At 36.4% G+C, this 17046-nt stretch overlaps 1 protein-coding gene across 6 annotated transcripts in view; it reads right to left on the bottom strand.

Moving 5' to 3' along the window:
• The window catches only part of RYR2 (ryanodine receptor 2), a 799701-nt gene that overhangs the window by 170502 nt on the left and 612153 nt on the right, over positions 1 to 17046 (bottom strand). For all 6 annotated transcript variants that reach the window (XM_032137647.2, XM_032137648.2, XM_058430777.1 and 3 more), the window contains 8 exons: positions 12625 to 12794; positions 10993 to 11213; positions 9586 to 9676; positions 6973 to 7113; positions 5398 to 5561; positions 3369 to 3447; positions 1320 to 1409; positions 432 to 569 (listed from right to left, as the gene is read on the bottom strand). In XM_032137647.2, coding sequence (XP_031993538.1) covers positions 432 to 569; positions 1320 to 1409; positions 3369 to 3447; positions 5398 to 5561; positions 6973 to 7113; positions 9586 to 9676; positions 10993 to 11213; positions 12625 to 12794 — 1094 coding nt within the window. The remainder of the gene's footprint in view (positions 1 to 431; positions 570 to 1319; positions 1410 to 3368; positions 3448 to 5397; positions 5562 to 6972; positions 7114 to 9585; positions 9677 to 10992; positions 11214 to 12624; positions 12795 to 17046) is intronic.

The following is a 17046-nucleotide window of genomic DNA, read 5'->3' as shown; positions in this document are numbered from 1 at the left end:
TAATGCTGTCCCTCCCCTAGCACCCACCCGCTGACAGGCCCCGGTGTGTGATGCTCTCCTCCCTCTGTCCATGTGTTCTCATTGTTCAACTTCCACTTATGAGTGAGAACATGCGGTGTTTGGTTTTCTGTTCTTGTGTTAGTTTGCTGAGAATGATGGTTTCCAGCCTCATCCATGTCCTACAACTGGTTACTTCTTCTGTACTAGCCAGGAAAAGGAAGGCTTGTACATAAAGTCCAGTAACTTAATCATCATTTAACCTTCCTCGAAACTAAAAAATATATATACATATAGCTTTTTTCTCTCCCTTCTAAATTTTGTGACTCTTCAGAATTTTCAGATTATTTTTTAGAAAAACCCAAAAATTAAATTAAAAAAATTATTTAATCCATAACATAAACAGTTGATTCATCACCGTGATGACTTCTTACCTGGCTTGTCTGAGAAATACGACGAGTCCGGTTGTAAAGGGCCATGCTGTCTCCCTCCCGAGTTCTTTCAATTCTCCAGCCCCAAGCCAGCATAGTTTTTAAAGATTCTTTGATTGGCCAGCGATAAATTTCTTTTTCCTAGAGAAGAAAAAACAAAAAACAACAGATATATTATGAATGTAAATAAAAATGTTAAGTAACCCTTTGCTCTAAAATAGACTGCCTTCACTTTTTAAAAATTTGATGAGCATAGCTTATTTAAAAATAAAAAAAGGAAAGTAAAATTCTAAAAAGCAGAGTGTGAGCAGAGATCTAGTTTTACTAATGTTAGTAAGAGGGATCCTTGCTTTGTTCATTATATAGCACCAAGGTCAATTTCCTTTAGCAACCCAGTTCCTAGGACCTTACACAGAAACTAGAAAGGACAGACACAGAAAAAAGGGACAGCTTATGTAATATACATGTGACTCACAATGAAGTGAAATCCTTTTCATTTCATTTGTCAAAATACTCATTTTTTTCCCAAAGAAGTAAAATATATGAAAATCTATACATAATAAGCACATTATTACTTTGTCATCACTCATCAAGAAACTCTTAAGCAAGATAAGAAGATTTTTAAAGTACTTAAAATATGGAAGAGGAATAAAAACAAAAAAGGAAAAGAAAAATGTTACGGAGAGAAGAGAATAAACACAGAAAGGCTGACAGAAATTAAGAATGGAGAGGAAAAGACAAAATATAAGAAGGCTTTTTTTAGGAGCTTTGGAAGAAAAAATGCGAAATTTAAAATAAAGAAGACATTTTAATATAAAAAATATAATCAAAAAAACACATTTTCCAAAAGAATAAAAACTTTACAAACTAAAACAAACAAAAAATCCTCACCTTTTCAGACAATAGCTTATATGGCTTCATTAATGGCTGAACCTTAGAAGAGTCTGAATATATTTCTCCATAAATCCATCCATTTGCCAACTTAAAAAAAAGGCAAACATTAAAAATTGTTTTACACGTATTAATTTTAGAGACTGTAGATATGCAGGTGTTTAAGTGCGTGTTTGATAAAATAAAGCTAAAATGAACTAAGGTAAGGGTTAAGATTGAAATTTTATCCAGCATAAGTCACTATAAAGATATTCATCCTAATCAATGCTATTTGCTTTTAAATTTCAGATTCAGGGAGTAAATGTGCAGTTTTGTTACATGGATATATTGCATGATGTATTTTCAGTAATCATCTGGAACAAGTCTTTTATCTAGAGATTAGAAGCACTTGATCTTCCTTAAACAGACCAAGGTCTTATAATTGTGCCGATAAGCATTCCCACAGGAGGAGGCTAGAGGGATGCATGGTCCCGAGGATGTTTATTCTGACCCATCTTGGGACCCCACCTATGAAGTGTAAATACAAAACATGCATCTTAAATAGGAAAACTAGAGTATGCATCTCAGCGTCTTCTCTGAATAATGCCACCTGTTTTACCCATTCTTTCATCAAATTTTCTCTCAACACATTCATTCCATATTATTTTGCCCATCTGTACATATCACCATTTCCCTATATAATTTCGTGTCTGCCTACAGAATCTGAGCAATTAGACTGGAAAACCTTCCTGTAATATTCCTCTCCATCACCAACTCCAGCCACTCAGTACTTAGCAGAGTTTTTATATAATGTAGATCCTTGCTGACTTACCTAGTAAATCAATTACTGAATGAAGAACCAGATACTTATCAAAACCAACAAAAAAGGGTTTCTTAGAGGGACTGAAAGACTAGCTGGCCAGGGCAGAGTTTGAAACTCAATATGACATCCCCAGCATGATGGTCTTCATTTGTTATGTAGCATACACATCCTCTGGAAGCAACCGTTGGTGTCTGATTTTCATTTCACCAAACCAATATGTAAGTATTTTAGTTCTTGAACTATCTCAACTCAACTCCTCTGATGAACCTACTTTAAACTCTGTCAAGTTTAGACTAAGCTCAACTTAAACGTGAACTGTAGGCATAAGATTTCCCTTAGAAAATCTCATCATATGTAGAAATTATCTCATAGATGCAGCTACTTTAGTTTTCTCATTTCTGTTGTTTTTATGGAAAACACAGAAAAAAGTCACCTGGCTGATGTAATCTATTTTTAGTAAACTGCAGATCTAGTTGGTAGTAAGAAATACACCAGGAGAATAGAAAAGGTCAATAATTGTTAAATCCTGATTAAGAATTTTCAGGATTTTATCTCATATAGAACTACACATAACACCTGGCCAGGCATGGTGGCTCATGCCTGTAGTCTCAGCAGTTCGGGAGGCTGAGGCTGGCTGAACAACTGCTTGAGGCCAACAACAGTTGGAGACCAGCCTGGGAAACATAGCAAGATCTCATCTATATAAAAAATATTAACAATTAGCCAGGTACGGTGGCGTGCACCTGTAGTCCCAACTACTCAGGCGGTTGAGGCAGGAGGATTGCTCGAGCCTGGTAGTTCCAAGCTGCAGTGAAGTATGATCACACCACTGCACTCCAGCCTGGGCAGCAGAGCAGAACTCAAAAAATAAACCAAAAAACCTACATATAAAACCAAAGTTTCCTTAAAAGATGAATTCTGAACCTGGAGTCATCATTTCCTCCTGAAGCTCTTGGTGACTGTTGCTTTTTACTCTGATAAACATTATATGTTATAGAAACTATATTTATAATTTAATGAGTAGATCTTTTGAAAGCTTAAAATAGTGATTATTCATAAGTATATCATTATTTGTGTTAATGATAGAGCTAGCTAAATATTATATTATTATATAAGCTAATTGTAATTAAGTATTTTTTCCTAATTTAGATCAAGTTCTCATTTTAAAACAGAAAACTGTCATGGTCAGAAATATTTGAACAGTCATTAATAATGACTACTGAATTAGAATGTAACAGTCTTTTTACCTTGTCCATTGACCATTTGTCATGGGAGTGTTCTGCATATTTGTTAATGAAGTATTCCAACTTCTCAGGAATTATAATACTATAAGAAAAGTAAAGACAAAAGAGCTTGATTTTCACAGAATTTACAGGAAATCATATTAAAAATTTACTCACAGCTTATGAATGCTTATATCTCGTTCAATTTTAACTGTTAAACACTACTTTTTTTTTAGAATTACATTTTTCTATTTTCAGAACAATATAAGAAAAGTCAAGCAGATAATGTTCTATCTGCTCATCTTATGTTGATTCATATTTTATGTGCTAACATAACAAATTACATATCATAAAACTATAATAACAATTATTATTAAATATATAAATTGAAATAATTAAAATACATTCAAAGATGAGGACAATAGATTACACAAAAAAGAAATAACAAGCACTAAATTTAGTAGCGATGTGTTAAAACTTTTAAATATATGTGGTCCACAAATAACACTGTAAATGTTACTGGTATTAACTATAGGGAAAATAATTAACTCCTGCTTTTTGGTAATATTTAGTCTTGACTCCTTTTGTGTTTAAATGAATATTTAATTACTTGATGTTGAGGACATGCAAATGATGACCAAGTCTGATGATAAATCTAAGGGTCAAAATGTATCTAGGAATGGAAAATTAAATATCTATACATAATTCTATTCATTAATGAATAGATCTTATTAAAGTATTAACTTTGATAATACAATTCTACACAAAATCTAGTATAAGATGGTTTGCTGTCGTTTTCCAGCAGTTAACAGTAATTGAACTATAAGACATACACATACTTAAGAAGCAATATATAAAAAATCGTAATCATCTAGAAATCATTGATACCGCCACGTAAACCTGTATCTGTTAAGAAGTCCCCAAAGGGGCAAGCCTAGGTAAATTAATATCCATGCCCACACTTAATAATTAATTGGATTTAATGAACCAACACCAAAACCATGACATTGTTCTGATATTTAAAAATCTCAGATTAGATCATATGTTAGCAAACCACAAACTTACCCATGTAGGAATGTGAACATGTGATATTTTGGTTTACTTACTTCGGAAGAGATACAAAAGATCAATCACATAAGCCAAATACTGGGGGATGGGGGAAAGGGTCTTGTCTCATAGGACTGTCATCAAAGACCAAACATGCAAATTTAAGGCATTATCACACTAATGGCATACCACTCAGGTTGAAATTCTGATCTGGTTATGGAAGCTAAATCAGCTGGGGGCCACTCAGAAGCCTCAAAGTTGAACTCCCAAGCAAATTCAGAAGCCGTGGATAATAACTACCAAGTGTCTACCTTGCTAAAACTGATCTTGCTGAGTCACCATGGAATCAGTAAGATAATGTGGCATGAAGAGGCAGCTTTCCTTGCACATGGAGAACCATGGTCCTACTTAAAAACAGTAACAACAACAACAAAATGCTCAGACGTTGAACACCTGAAGTTCCCGGACATCCTATTTGTAGAACAATTCGAATTTTCCATAAAAACTCTCATTCGATATTCCCTTCCATCTCGTGCTGCGTTTTATCATACTGAACATCAGCTGTTAACCCTGGGCCTTGCTGAGATGTGGTGACGGATGAAGGGATTCCCTTGCTACTCACAGAAACAGCTTTGCAGTGCATGCTGGGAACATCCTAAGTAAAAGATGTTATATAGAGGTTGATTGTAGTTACTAATAAACATTTAGGGTAATATTTCAACTAAAAATATAACTGACATACTTTCTTAATTCTTTTATAGATATTCCATATACAGAGTCTTGACTGTGTTAAGAGTATCCTAGAAGGTACATCTTATCTATTTCTGATATTAGTATAATCATTATTATTATTACTATCATTTTATAAATTAAAGGGACCCCTATTAAAAGGATACCAATTCAAAGGGGGCATGTATTAGAGAAAGTTCACTTTAGTACCTTATTCAATTTCAGACTTCACACATCATTTACAATAAAAATCTGCTGCAATAGAAAGAGTCCATACTTTGAGGTATCAACAGGTTGTGGGTTAAAGTTTCCTTCAGAATCCATTGATGACTGTTTTTCCATCATACTGACATAATTTGACTCCATGTAGTCTGGAGGCAAAGCTCCCGCAACTGCACTCAGGCAAGGCAGTGCCAGTTTGAAAAGTTCTTGTTCATATTTCTGGGAAAAATGGAAGACCAAAAAAAAATTACTATACGGCAAAAGTTGTTAGCATGATCATCAGGGCTGACAGAAGGCTGCAGAAGAAAATCTGAATTACCCTGGACTAACTGAACTCTCTGATAGTTCTTTTTCTACAAAATGAAACACAGAGCCTAAAACCCTATCAAACAAAAAAGAAGCTGCAGCTGGATTTACTGCAGTTTCAGCTTAAGGAGAATAAAATCTTTGACTCTACAACACACTGGAAATGAAGTAAACTTTAATATTGTCAATGTGTAAAATATCATTAAGAGATAAACATAATTTCAGTCAATAGGGACTACATTCCTTATAGTTAGTTATAGATAATTCCTGTACATTATAATGACTACACATAAAAAAAACATAAAGCATAACATTCTAGAGAGTGAGAAATTTTAACTGATCCATGCTGCATTATAAAGGTTTGAAAAATAAAATTCTGAGCTGGAAAAGAAATTCTATAGAAAGTATGCATGATAAAAATTTATAGGGAGAGGTATTTATATATTAATGACAGTTAAATTTACATTTATAGATTTTCTGAAAAATAAAAATAGTAATTTAAATTCTTTCACTTTAAATGTTCAATGTCAAATAAATGTTGTAAATGATTCTAAAAAATACTTACACATTATTTTAAAAGGACTCAGTTTACCAAAGGAAATTAAGTAAGAAAAAGCATTAAAGTGTTGCTACCAAATGTAATTGCAGACAAATTTTCTTCTATTATGTAGCAAATTTGTGGTTATACTACTCCAATCATCTAATAATGTCAATCTGGGAATTGGAACTAATTTTCATTAATTTAAGCATGAACATACAAAACTTGTTGTTCTGCCTTTTCTCTAAGATCAACACCTGCCAGTCATCTGAAAACATACGAACTATTCATTATAAATTTTGCAACTATAAGGGAATGTCACATATGCAATGCAACACTGAGTGAAGGTACCTAAATCTCCATAGCAGCAAAGCTGGAGACTTTAGCAGGGCACTGGAATATTACAATTACATAAGATATCATGTTTTGTATTTTTATATTGGATATAATTTCTTTGGCCTTTATAAGATTGGAGATGGGACTAGGAAGAGTTTGAGTCCAAATGCACCAGAAACTTATCAACCTTGTGCATAATTTCCTGAACTGCTTAGCCATTTTACATTCAGAAACAGTGTTATGATCACAAGGAAAATGCTACCACGATGATTTAAGTAAATATAAATTGCATTTTCAACATTTGTTATGAAGTTGAGAAAAGAGAAAAAATCAAGCCATATGTGTCTTGGTTAGCAAAGATAGTATTCAACTAGGAATACTATCTTACTAAGAATGTGTGGCTTTATACCATTTTATTGATACAAACAAACCCATAAAACATTAAATTACCTTTTGAGATAGGGCATCAAAAATGCCCCAGAACAACTTTCTTGATAAATGAAGTTCTTCTTCTGAGGCAGCACCAAAGTTTCCCCACCCTCCAGGCAGGCAGTAATATTTCCAGCATCTTTCATAATGATTTGTCAGCAGCTACGTGGGAAAACAATTATAAAAGCAATGAGCTATCAAAACCTTTTATATTGTTTTTTTTTCACTTCTTCTCATATCACACTCTAATGCTACATTATAAGGTCATCTGAACTGAAATTGCTCAATCCCATATAAATTATCTTGGAGAATACTATCACCATGTATACTACATGTGATGGTTAATACTGAGGGTCAACTTGATTGGATTGAAGGATGCAAAGTATTGTTCCTGGGTGTGTCTGTGAGGGTGCTGCCAAAGGAGATTAACATTTGAGTCAGTGGACTGGGAGAGGCAGACCCACCCTCAATCTGGGTGGGCACCATCTAATCAGCTGCCAGGACGGCTAGGATAAAAGCAGGCAGAAGAACCTGACTTGCTGAATCTTCTGGTCTTTATCTTTCTCCCGTGCTGGGTGCTTCCTACCCTTGAACATCAGACTCCAAGTTCTTCAGCTTTTAGACTCTTGCATTTACACTAGTGCTTTGCCAGGGGCTCCTGGGCTTTCGGCCACAGACTGGAGGCTGCACTGTTGGCTTCACTACTTTTGAGGTTTGGGACTCGAACTGGCTTCCTTGCCCCTCAGCTTGCAGACGGCCTATTGTGGGACTTCACCTGGTGATCGTGTGAGTCAATACTCCTTAATAAACTCCTTTTCATATATACATGTATCCTATTAGCTCTGTCCCTCTAGAGAACCCCGGCTAATACACTATGTCTCTTTCAATTTTAACACTGATTGCAATATGAGGACCAAACGCCCAATTTTACAAGTAACTATATCTTGAACAGGATTCTTTATGAGGTTGTTTGGATATCTATGTATCCCTGAGTTCTACATTAATCATTTACTTATAATTTTATGAATTGTTATTAGTATCTTGGAATCCATGTGTAAAATGAAGGGACTGATGTCAGGATAACCCAGAAGCACAATAAAGGACCTATACATCTGTGATTCTTTTTGCTCCCTCTCTGCCTCTCTATGGCTTGCCGCAAACCTTACTTCTCCAAGTAAAGTTCCAAAATTGCTCTACTCCGATCACTTCTTTGTCTACATTTGTTTGGTGGTTATGGATGCAATTTATTACTTTACTTATTGTCTACATTGCTTCTTACATTTTCACCTATGCATATTGCTTGTTTATAACTAAACTGGAAGGACAAGGACAAGCACAGAATCTTTCAATTATTTGGTAGTTATTTGGATAATTTATTCTTGATCTATATTTGTCAAATTAACAAAATGATCTTATGACTATACATGTTTTGGCCCTTTCCTATATCTAAGGAAGAAAATAAATTGTAAGAATTACTGTTATTAAAGTGGGCTGCATGACTTACTGTTAAAATATTACAACTCATTTACTTTCCCCTTCAGTTAAAAAAACGAACACACACACACACATCCACACAATTTAGCAGTCACAAATGGTGAAATACTGAGTCCTAATTTGCTTGGCTTAACACTGACATATCTCTAATGTAAAAGAGTTTTATTGCATAAAGGTAATAGCACGAGACTGTATCTTTTTTCACGAATTTTCCAGCTCATTTGTATCAAAAACTTTCGCAAGACGAGGACTATTCAAGACGACAAAAAACATAAAAATAGAATTTTTAGCAAGGATATAATTTATTTTACCTAGTTCATGAATGTATCTAGATTTATTAAACAAAAGTCAATTTTCATAGAGAAAGATTACTTTTGCTAAATATCCAGGATGCTTACTGTAACAGCTCCATATAGACCCTTTATATCTCATACTTCTTCAGCACTAGTACTGGGTAGCCACTGGGGAAAAAATAATGCTACTAGATGGCATTGCAGAGTGGACAGCTATAAAAAATCCATTACATTACTATATAACTTTGATGCAAACATTATATTCTATATTCTGAGTCTAGATGATGATATTAAAGGACACGAAAACATTCCCAACTCAGTAAGACAGAATGAGATTTGATCCTGAACAGAATAATAAAGTTAGAGAAAATATCAGTGATTTTTCTATACTGTGTGACAAACGATAATTGAATATACAGAGAGGTTATCTTTGAACCCTATGAAGTGACATTTGGAACCTGTCCTGTGATTATTAACTTAGAAAATGTTGTATTTAAAGCCTGGTCTTTATCCCTTGAGGTTTCCAATAATATTTTAGGCCAGGCCTATTACAATGTTTTCCAACTTAAGAATATCTTGGCTTATCTTTTCCCTGTGGTCCTTTTTTTTCCATTGATTTCCATTTCCATTGTATCCATGGAAATCAATGTTAAGATTTCTATAATCTTATAGAACTTGTTTATTTCAAGTTGATGTACACATTCCTATAACTTCTATGCCCATTTCAATAATTGGGAGAAATTTCCCAGCATCAAGCATGATGTATCTAAGAAATGTATATGTTGTCATAGAAAATAAAGTCAGAGAAGCCAGTAATCAAATATCTACAAACATTTCCTATACTTACTTTAAGAGGCATCTTTGCATGTTCATTTAATAATGGAACATCAAATACTAATCTTCTGAGTAAGTGCTGCATCATAGAAGGTCTCAGTTGTCTGTTGGAACAAAGCTAATGTTCATAATGCCAAGAAATGTGTCTAAACTAAGTAGATCATTCATTAGAATAAATTATATAAGCCAAGGACCTGAATCTATACCTCTCTCCAGATGGTATTCATTAGATGTTCTTTGTCCAAAGATTAGCCACTTAGTTACTTAATTTTATATAAGGTTAGATTTCCCAACTTATCTCTATCCCGTAGATCTGAAGACCACCCTTTCTTTGCTACAGAAGATGTTTCTGCTCTCCTCCTTTCTTTCCTAACCACTTACAAATGCAGACCTCACTGTTTCCTAAGACTTTCCTCCATCAGTTGTAGTAAATGTCCCTTCCCTCATTCCAATGGATGGTAAGACGCAAAAAGAAGAGGGAATATTGGAACAGAAAGGAGGAAAAAAAGGCTGAGACAGCAAATTTGCTAGGGAAGAAAGGGAGAGAAAATGAATACACAGTGAACATCTACTGTGTCAGGCAACAGCAAGTGTTTTACCTCATGTAATACTTAGAAAATCTCTGTGAGATAGGCATTTTGGTTCAATTTTACAGAATCTTAAATTAGGGAAGTTAAAGAATTACGCTTCTGATTTTCCACTTCCCTCAGTGCCATCTGGTTCTCAACCCAGACACTCCTCCATGGGTGAAAACTTGCCCTTCCCCCAGGGACTGCCAGGCTGCTGGCTGCACCTGCAAGAGTTCCTGAGCAGTTACAAAGGAGCCATGATCTTTCTAGGGGCTTGAGAAATTATCATTTCCACAGGCAAAACTTCATCAGGGGGAGATACATTTCTGGTTTTCATCGTAAGACATTCTAGCACTTTTACTTATAGGAAATGGTTTTCCAGGTTGGACGAAACATTCAGCCTTCATCGTTGCCACACATAAATATGGTTTAATATTATGCTGTATCACATTTTATATTTAAGAAGTCCCTTTTTTCTTTTCTCTTCTAGAAGAGGAGTTAAATCATCAAACACAATCAAAAGGGGAGATCTATTCATCTCACCTAAAGTGGCCAAGGGCTCCCGACACAATTACTCCCCACTCCCAACATCCAGAATAGTATTCTGTAACTGGTCAAAAGCTATATCCAGCAGCTGGATACCCTAGGGAGGCTTGGAGGAACACTCCGGAACTTGACTGGGAGCAAGGGCGATCGGAGAAGACTCATACCTCAGTATATGGGACTACCTAAAATGAATTAAATTTATGGTATGGAAAATGTTTCCAAAATTCTAAATAATTTGTCAAAGGCCACATTGTAAATTCTGTTTTTTAAAGAAGAAGCTGGAATAGAATTTGTTATCCACTCACCCACAAATAGAGAGTAAACAAACTTCTATGGAATCCCGCTGAGCTTTGGTAAGTGAACAGCCCTTAGAAAGTCTATACACAGTATGAAGTAATGAGTCAATGAGAGAAGCATGGTGCTCTGTGCCAGCAAAGAGAGGAGCACATCTTGTTAACAATGGCAAGACGGCTGTGCAGAGGTACCGATTGAGGGCCAAGGCCATGTCTGTAGCACTCAAAGCTGCCTGAAAAAGAATCAGAGAGTAGAAGGCCATTTGTGTTTGGCAGTAGATAACTTTCAAAGGGATTAACATGGGGACATACAATTTCACTATCCGGAAGATGATAGCACTATGACACATGGAAACATATTCTTTAGTTATATCTTTAAATGTTGGGTCCATATGATTTTTACCACTAAAAACAATCAAGTATCAATTGTTCATAAATAGATAAAAATGAATGAAATGACACCTATCTCCTCAAAAAGCTTAACAAGTTCAGATTCTATCATTAAATATCAATGGTAGGATCAATGTAAGAAGACAGTAATATCACAGATGTGAGTATTTTCCTTTGCTAGGCAAAGAGAGGAGTTTATTCTCACAATAGATCTCATATGCGTAAATTCTTTCTGAATTCTCTTTATTATTCATATTTATTCTTCTCATGTCTATCAGCACCAATAATCAAAGGATAACTGTACGGGCGCCTGTAGTCCCAGCTACTCGGAGAGGCTGAGGCAGGAGAATGACGTGAACCCGGGAGGCGGAGCTTGCAGTGAGCCGAGATTGCGCCACTGCACTCCAGCCTGGGCGACAAAGTGAGACTCCGTCTCAAAAAAAAAGGATAACTGTATTACTATGTTATCATCCATACTATTCAGGTCCAGAATTTCATGTGAATATACAAAACAAAGAAAAAAGAAATTTTCATTTCATTTTTGTGATTCTGCTCTCATATATTTCATGAAGGGGCTACTGTCAGCTCAAGTCCTGATGTGCTTTGAAATCAAAAAAGCACATTTAATTGATAAAATTAATGAGTACATGAAAGTAGGTATTAAATGTGTATAGTAGTATAACTACTACAGTAACATTTAGGACTTCAGCTTATTCCACAGTGTTTCAAAGAAAAGAACATTTAAGCTGATAATGGCAGATTCTCCATGTGGGCCACCCAATATACAGAACAGACTTCAATCCACTTGTACCTTAACAAACGAAGATACCAAGATGATACTGACTCAACAATATCCATTACATCATCTTAATTCTTTAATTGCTTTTATTGAGAAGCATAATGGTTTAGGCCAATTTGGAGGTTGATACTGAACAGAGGTTAACAGGAGTCACTGTGACCTCCCAAATTAGAGTTATGTGAACCTCTTATTGAATCCCATAGCACCTTATCAGAATTCTTATCATATTCTTTTTGGTCAGTGGGAAGTTTCTTGAGGTTGTCAGTTTATTCAGTGAATTCCTTGAGAACACAGCCTAGTTTATTTTCCGTTTACCCATGGCTTACCTGAAAATATAACAGGTACTCAATAAACATGCATTGTCAATAAAATAATGAATGGATATACATAAAAGAACATCATAAGGCACAGAGTGAAGAGTCAAGAGAGGAGGAAGTCCATCGCTCCAATCTCACCGTATCTAAAGAAGCAGCCGCCCGGAGATCTGGCAGAAAGCCAACCTCAAGAAGATGGAGGAGGAAGTCTTGAACTTCAATTCCATAGACCCTGTCAAGGAATAAAACCATGGCTGCCTTGTGATCTGGGCAAAACCCCGCAGACATGTCAGGTTCCACCACATTCCCATCTAAAAGAGAGAAGTGAATTTTGGTGTCAATGGCTGTGTCATATACAGGATAGATTACAAATGGCTGCTTTCTAGACTTCTTACATTTTAAATACAGTTTTCAATGAAATGGTTTTCTGTTCTTCAACTACCCTCAAACTATTATGGGAGTTTGCTGAGGAAATAAGGCAGTGCAATGTAAAGCCAAGGTCATTTAAGTGTTATATAGGCATCCACTTGTTAAATGCATACAGGATACAAGACATGGCATTGTTAGATACTTAGGAGAAACAAACAGGCATCCAAAATCTACTTTCTAAAACTTCAAGTGAAATCCATGAAAAGTGAAAATGTGAAGTGGGGATTTTCACTCTTTTCTAAGACAGCTTGTTTTAAACATGAATAAAGCTCATCTACTCTTATGTGATAATCTTGGTATATTTATATTTTCATGTCTTAGAACAATAACAAAATGATGAAATGACACTATAAAACCAGTATGGCTTTCATATGAAATATGTTTCATTAATCATAATAGCATTTAACACGCACTTAAGGGTCATATTGTTTTCTCTATCAATACTCAAAGCTTTACGCCTATATAGATTAGTGAATTCTTTATAGTCACTCCGTAGGTTCCCTAATTGGGGACCACTGATATGAGAAATCATGGGATTATGTGCCAATTTCAAATACTGTGGAATTTATTTACTTCCTGTTTGACGATATCATAATTATGCCAAACTGTTGCTGATCACACACTGTACTCTTCTACAAATACTATCACAGAATTTTTCATATGGATACAACATCAAAGAAACAAGAACTCAGAGAAAGATGACACATGACCACAATCATCCTGAATAAACTGAATGAATAAAATGACAACTTTTCTGTTTCCACTTATAGTCAATGAACAAATTTTATATGTGAATCATGAAAATAAACAAACAATGTTCTAAAGAAAACTAGATGAAAGGATAATGCCTGGTAGTATTCATTCCTTGTAATTATAACAACACCTAATATAACTAATATATTCCTTTCCTTACATTATAAGAATAATAGTTCTGATGTGTTGTGCTGTTGTCAGGCACTGCACTAGGAACGTTACTGACAGGATCTTACACAATTCCCACAACCCAACTGTGAGGCTGCTATTATGACTCTCATTCAATGAATGATGAAAACTAGCCTTTAGAGAAGTAACTAGTCCAAGGTCATATACCTAGTAACTGACAGAGTTGTATTTAAACCAACTAAAACTGGATTTAAAATCCAGCCAAAGCTGACTTAACCTTAGTGTCAAATCAGTATATTATGATTTTCAATTAAAAATCTATATAAAATTCAATTTCGATTCTCCTAAAAATCACATTAAAAAGGAATTTAAAGGTACAGTATTCTATTATCTTAAAGTGTAGCTGTGCCTAGGGAAAAAGGGAGCAACTCACCGATCCTGCTCTATATGCTTTGCTTTTTAAGCTCTTATCCAAGCAGACATTCCTTTTAATGAATGCCACAAATGCATCTGCCTGTGGCTCAAGACTCACAGATTGGCTCAAGTTGCTGTTTTATTTGCACCATCTCCTCAAACACACTGGAGACAACAGAGCAGCAGTGTCACCCCACAGTGCCTGCTGTATACATCCACCCGCAATTACCAGCAGTGCCTGCTGTATTCATGCACCCACAATTACTGCCTCAGACAGGGCGGCCAAATCAGCCCGGGCCAAGAGCTGCAGGATTACGTGCTTATTCTTCAAGTTTTCTGAACCCCTCCTTCTTTCATTGTTATTCTGAGGCATACTCTAGCTTGGAAATAAATACGATAAAAATGTCTGAGGAAGACCTTAGCTAATACTGAGAAGAGAAAATATCATTCTTTAGAGACAAACTTCACATACTAAATATAGAATGTATAATAACCATTATTACTGCTACTTGGTGATGCTTATAGACCATTTGAGTTGTCATTGAAAAGGAGAAAGAAATATTGGTGGTTTAAGCTTTGCAGTGAATGCACAGCCACATAAAGTTAAATGCACAGCTATGGTGACATAAAAACTGACAGGTTTCTGTCTACATTCTCCACAAAAGGAAAGCAGTGAAAAAAAAAAATTGTTTTTTGAGACAGAGTCTCGCTCTGCTGCCCAGGCTGGAGCGCAGTGGCATGACTGTGGCTCACTGCAACCTCCGTCTCCCAGATTCAAGTGATTCTCCTGCCTCAGCCTCCCGAGTAGCTGGGACTACAGGCATGCACCACCATACCTGGCTGAAAAAAGCAGAGATTTGGCCGGGCACGGTGGCTCACGCCTGTAATCCCAGCACTTTGGGAAGCTGAGATGGGCGGATCACGAGGTCAGGAGATCGACACCATCCTGGCTAACACGGTGAAACCCCGTCTCTGCTAAAAATACAAAAAAATTAGCCGGGCGTAGTGGTGGGTGCCTGTAGTCCCAGCTACTCGGGAGGCTGAGGCAGGAGAATGGCGTGAACCCCGGGAGGAGGAGCTTGCAGTGAGCCAAGATTGCACCACTGCACTCCAGCCTGGGCGACAGAGTGAGACGCCGTCTAAAAAAAAAAAAAAAAAAAAGCAGAGATTTAACAAATATCAATGGATTGTGTTGTAAAAAGTTAACTTTCATTGTGACTGTGATACAAAATTCACACACACACACACACACAAACCACTGTGACTCCCGATGTAGACAATATACTGCATATATTTGAAGAAAAATAACATATTAGAGCACAACTAACTACAAAAGGAAAGAAGGCAACTTAAAAACTCTTGAAGGCTGCTAAAGGCAGATGACTGGAGGAAATGAGGAGGTACCTGAAAACTTTGGGGCCTATTCTGAAAAGGACCCCTGGGCTCTCTTACAATCTATGTTCTTGGTGCTTTGTTATTACGTTACTACAAAATTTAATGCTTCCCTATTTCCTAATCTGTATGTCACTGGTACTATTATTATCTTTGTCCTGATAATGTGTGTTTTGTGGCTCAAAATATAGAGTAAAGAAAAGATATTTTCCTTAAGCAAATGAAAATGAGTTAGAAGAGAGGTACAGAGACAGCAAATGAAGATGAACTACAGATGCACAAGGAAAAGAAACTGTCTCAAGTGCGGAAGCCAAAGGCGGGGAAAATTTTTAATTTCCAGCTTTGCCTAAAGCTATAATGAGCGTTCAATTATTACGGTAGTTTTGTCACCTTGTAGATTTGGGTTTGTAAGGTTAGCATACACGAGACTTTACTTTCTCATAATCATGACTGGCAAACAAGATGAGCTACCTTCAGGTATATGGTGACCTCTTTCATTCTAGACTTGAGCTATTGTAGCCTGCCTTCTCTGGGGGCATAATTCTTTTTATTTTTTATTTTTTTTAATTTTTTTTTATTTTTTATTTTTTGAGACGGAGTCTCGCTCTGTCGCCCAGGCTGGAGTGCAATGGCGCAATCTCGGCTCACTGCAAGCTCCGCCTCCCGGGTTCACGCCATTCTCCTGCCTCAGCCTCTCCGAGTAGCTGGGACTACAGGTGCCCGCCACCATGCCCGGCTAATTTTTTGTATTTTTTAGTAGAGACAGGGTTTCACTGTGGTCTCGATCTCCTGACCTCGTGATCCGCCCGCCTCGGCCTCCCAAAATGCTGGGATTACAAGCGTGAGCCACCGTGCCCGGCCCTCTGGGGGCATAATTAATGAAAGAAAAGGAATATATATAGCATGCACTTCCTACCTAATTATGTTTTTTGTTTGTTTGTTTGGGACAGAGTTTCGCTCTTTCGCCCAGGCTGGAATGAAGTGGTGTGATCTCAGCTCACTGCAACCTCCCCACCGCCCCGGGTTCAAGCAATTCTCCTGCCTCAGCCTCCTGAGTAGCTGGGATTACAAGTGCCCACCACCATGCCTGGTTAACTTTTGTATTTTTAGTAGAGATGGGGTTTTGCCATGTTGTCCAGGCTGGTCTCGAACTCCTGACCTCAGGTGATCCACCTGCCTTGGCCTCCCAAAGTGCTAGGATTACAGGCATGAGCCAATATGCCTGGCCCCGATTGTGTTTTGTTCTACAATTAGAAGTCTTTCACGTAAATGATTTATGTATAAATATCCAATAAAGTATTGAAAACTGAAAAAAAACCTTACATTTGATAAAGTAAAAACAAAGTATAATTTGGGATTGAACACTTATTTTAGTTGTCTTCAATAATTTCTTCAATCTTTTTTTTTTGAGACGGAGTCTCACTCTGTCGCCCAGGCTAGAGTGCA

This window comes from Hylobates moloch, unplaced genomic scaffold (assembly GCF_009828535.3).
Source record: "Hylobates moloch isolate HMO894 unplaced genomic scaffold, HMol_V3 SCAFFOLD_18, whole genome shotgun sequence".
Classification (NCBI taxonomy): Eukaryota; Metazoa; Chordata; class Mammalia; order Primates; family Hylobatidae; genus Hylobates; species Hylobates moloch.
This window is presented reverse-complemented; position numbering and strand designations above follow the sequence as displayed.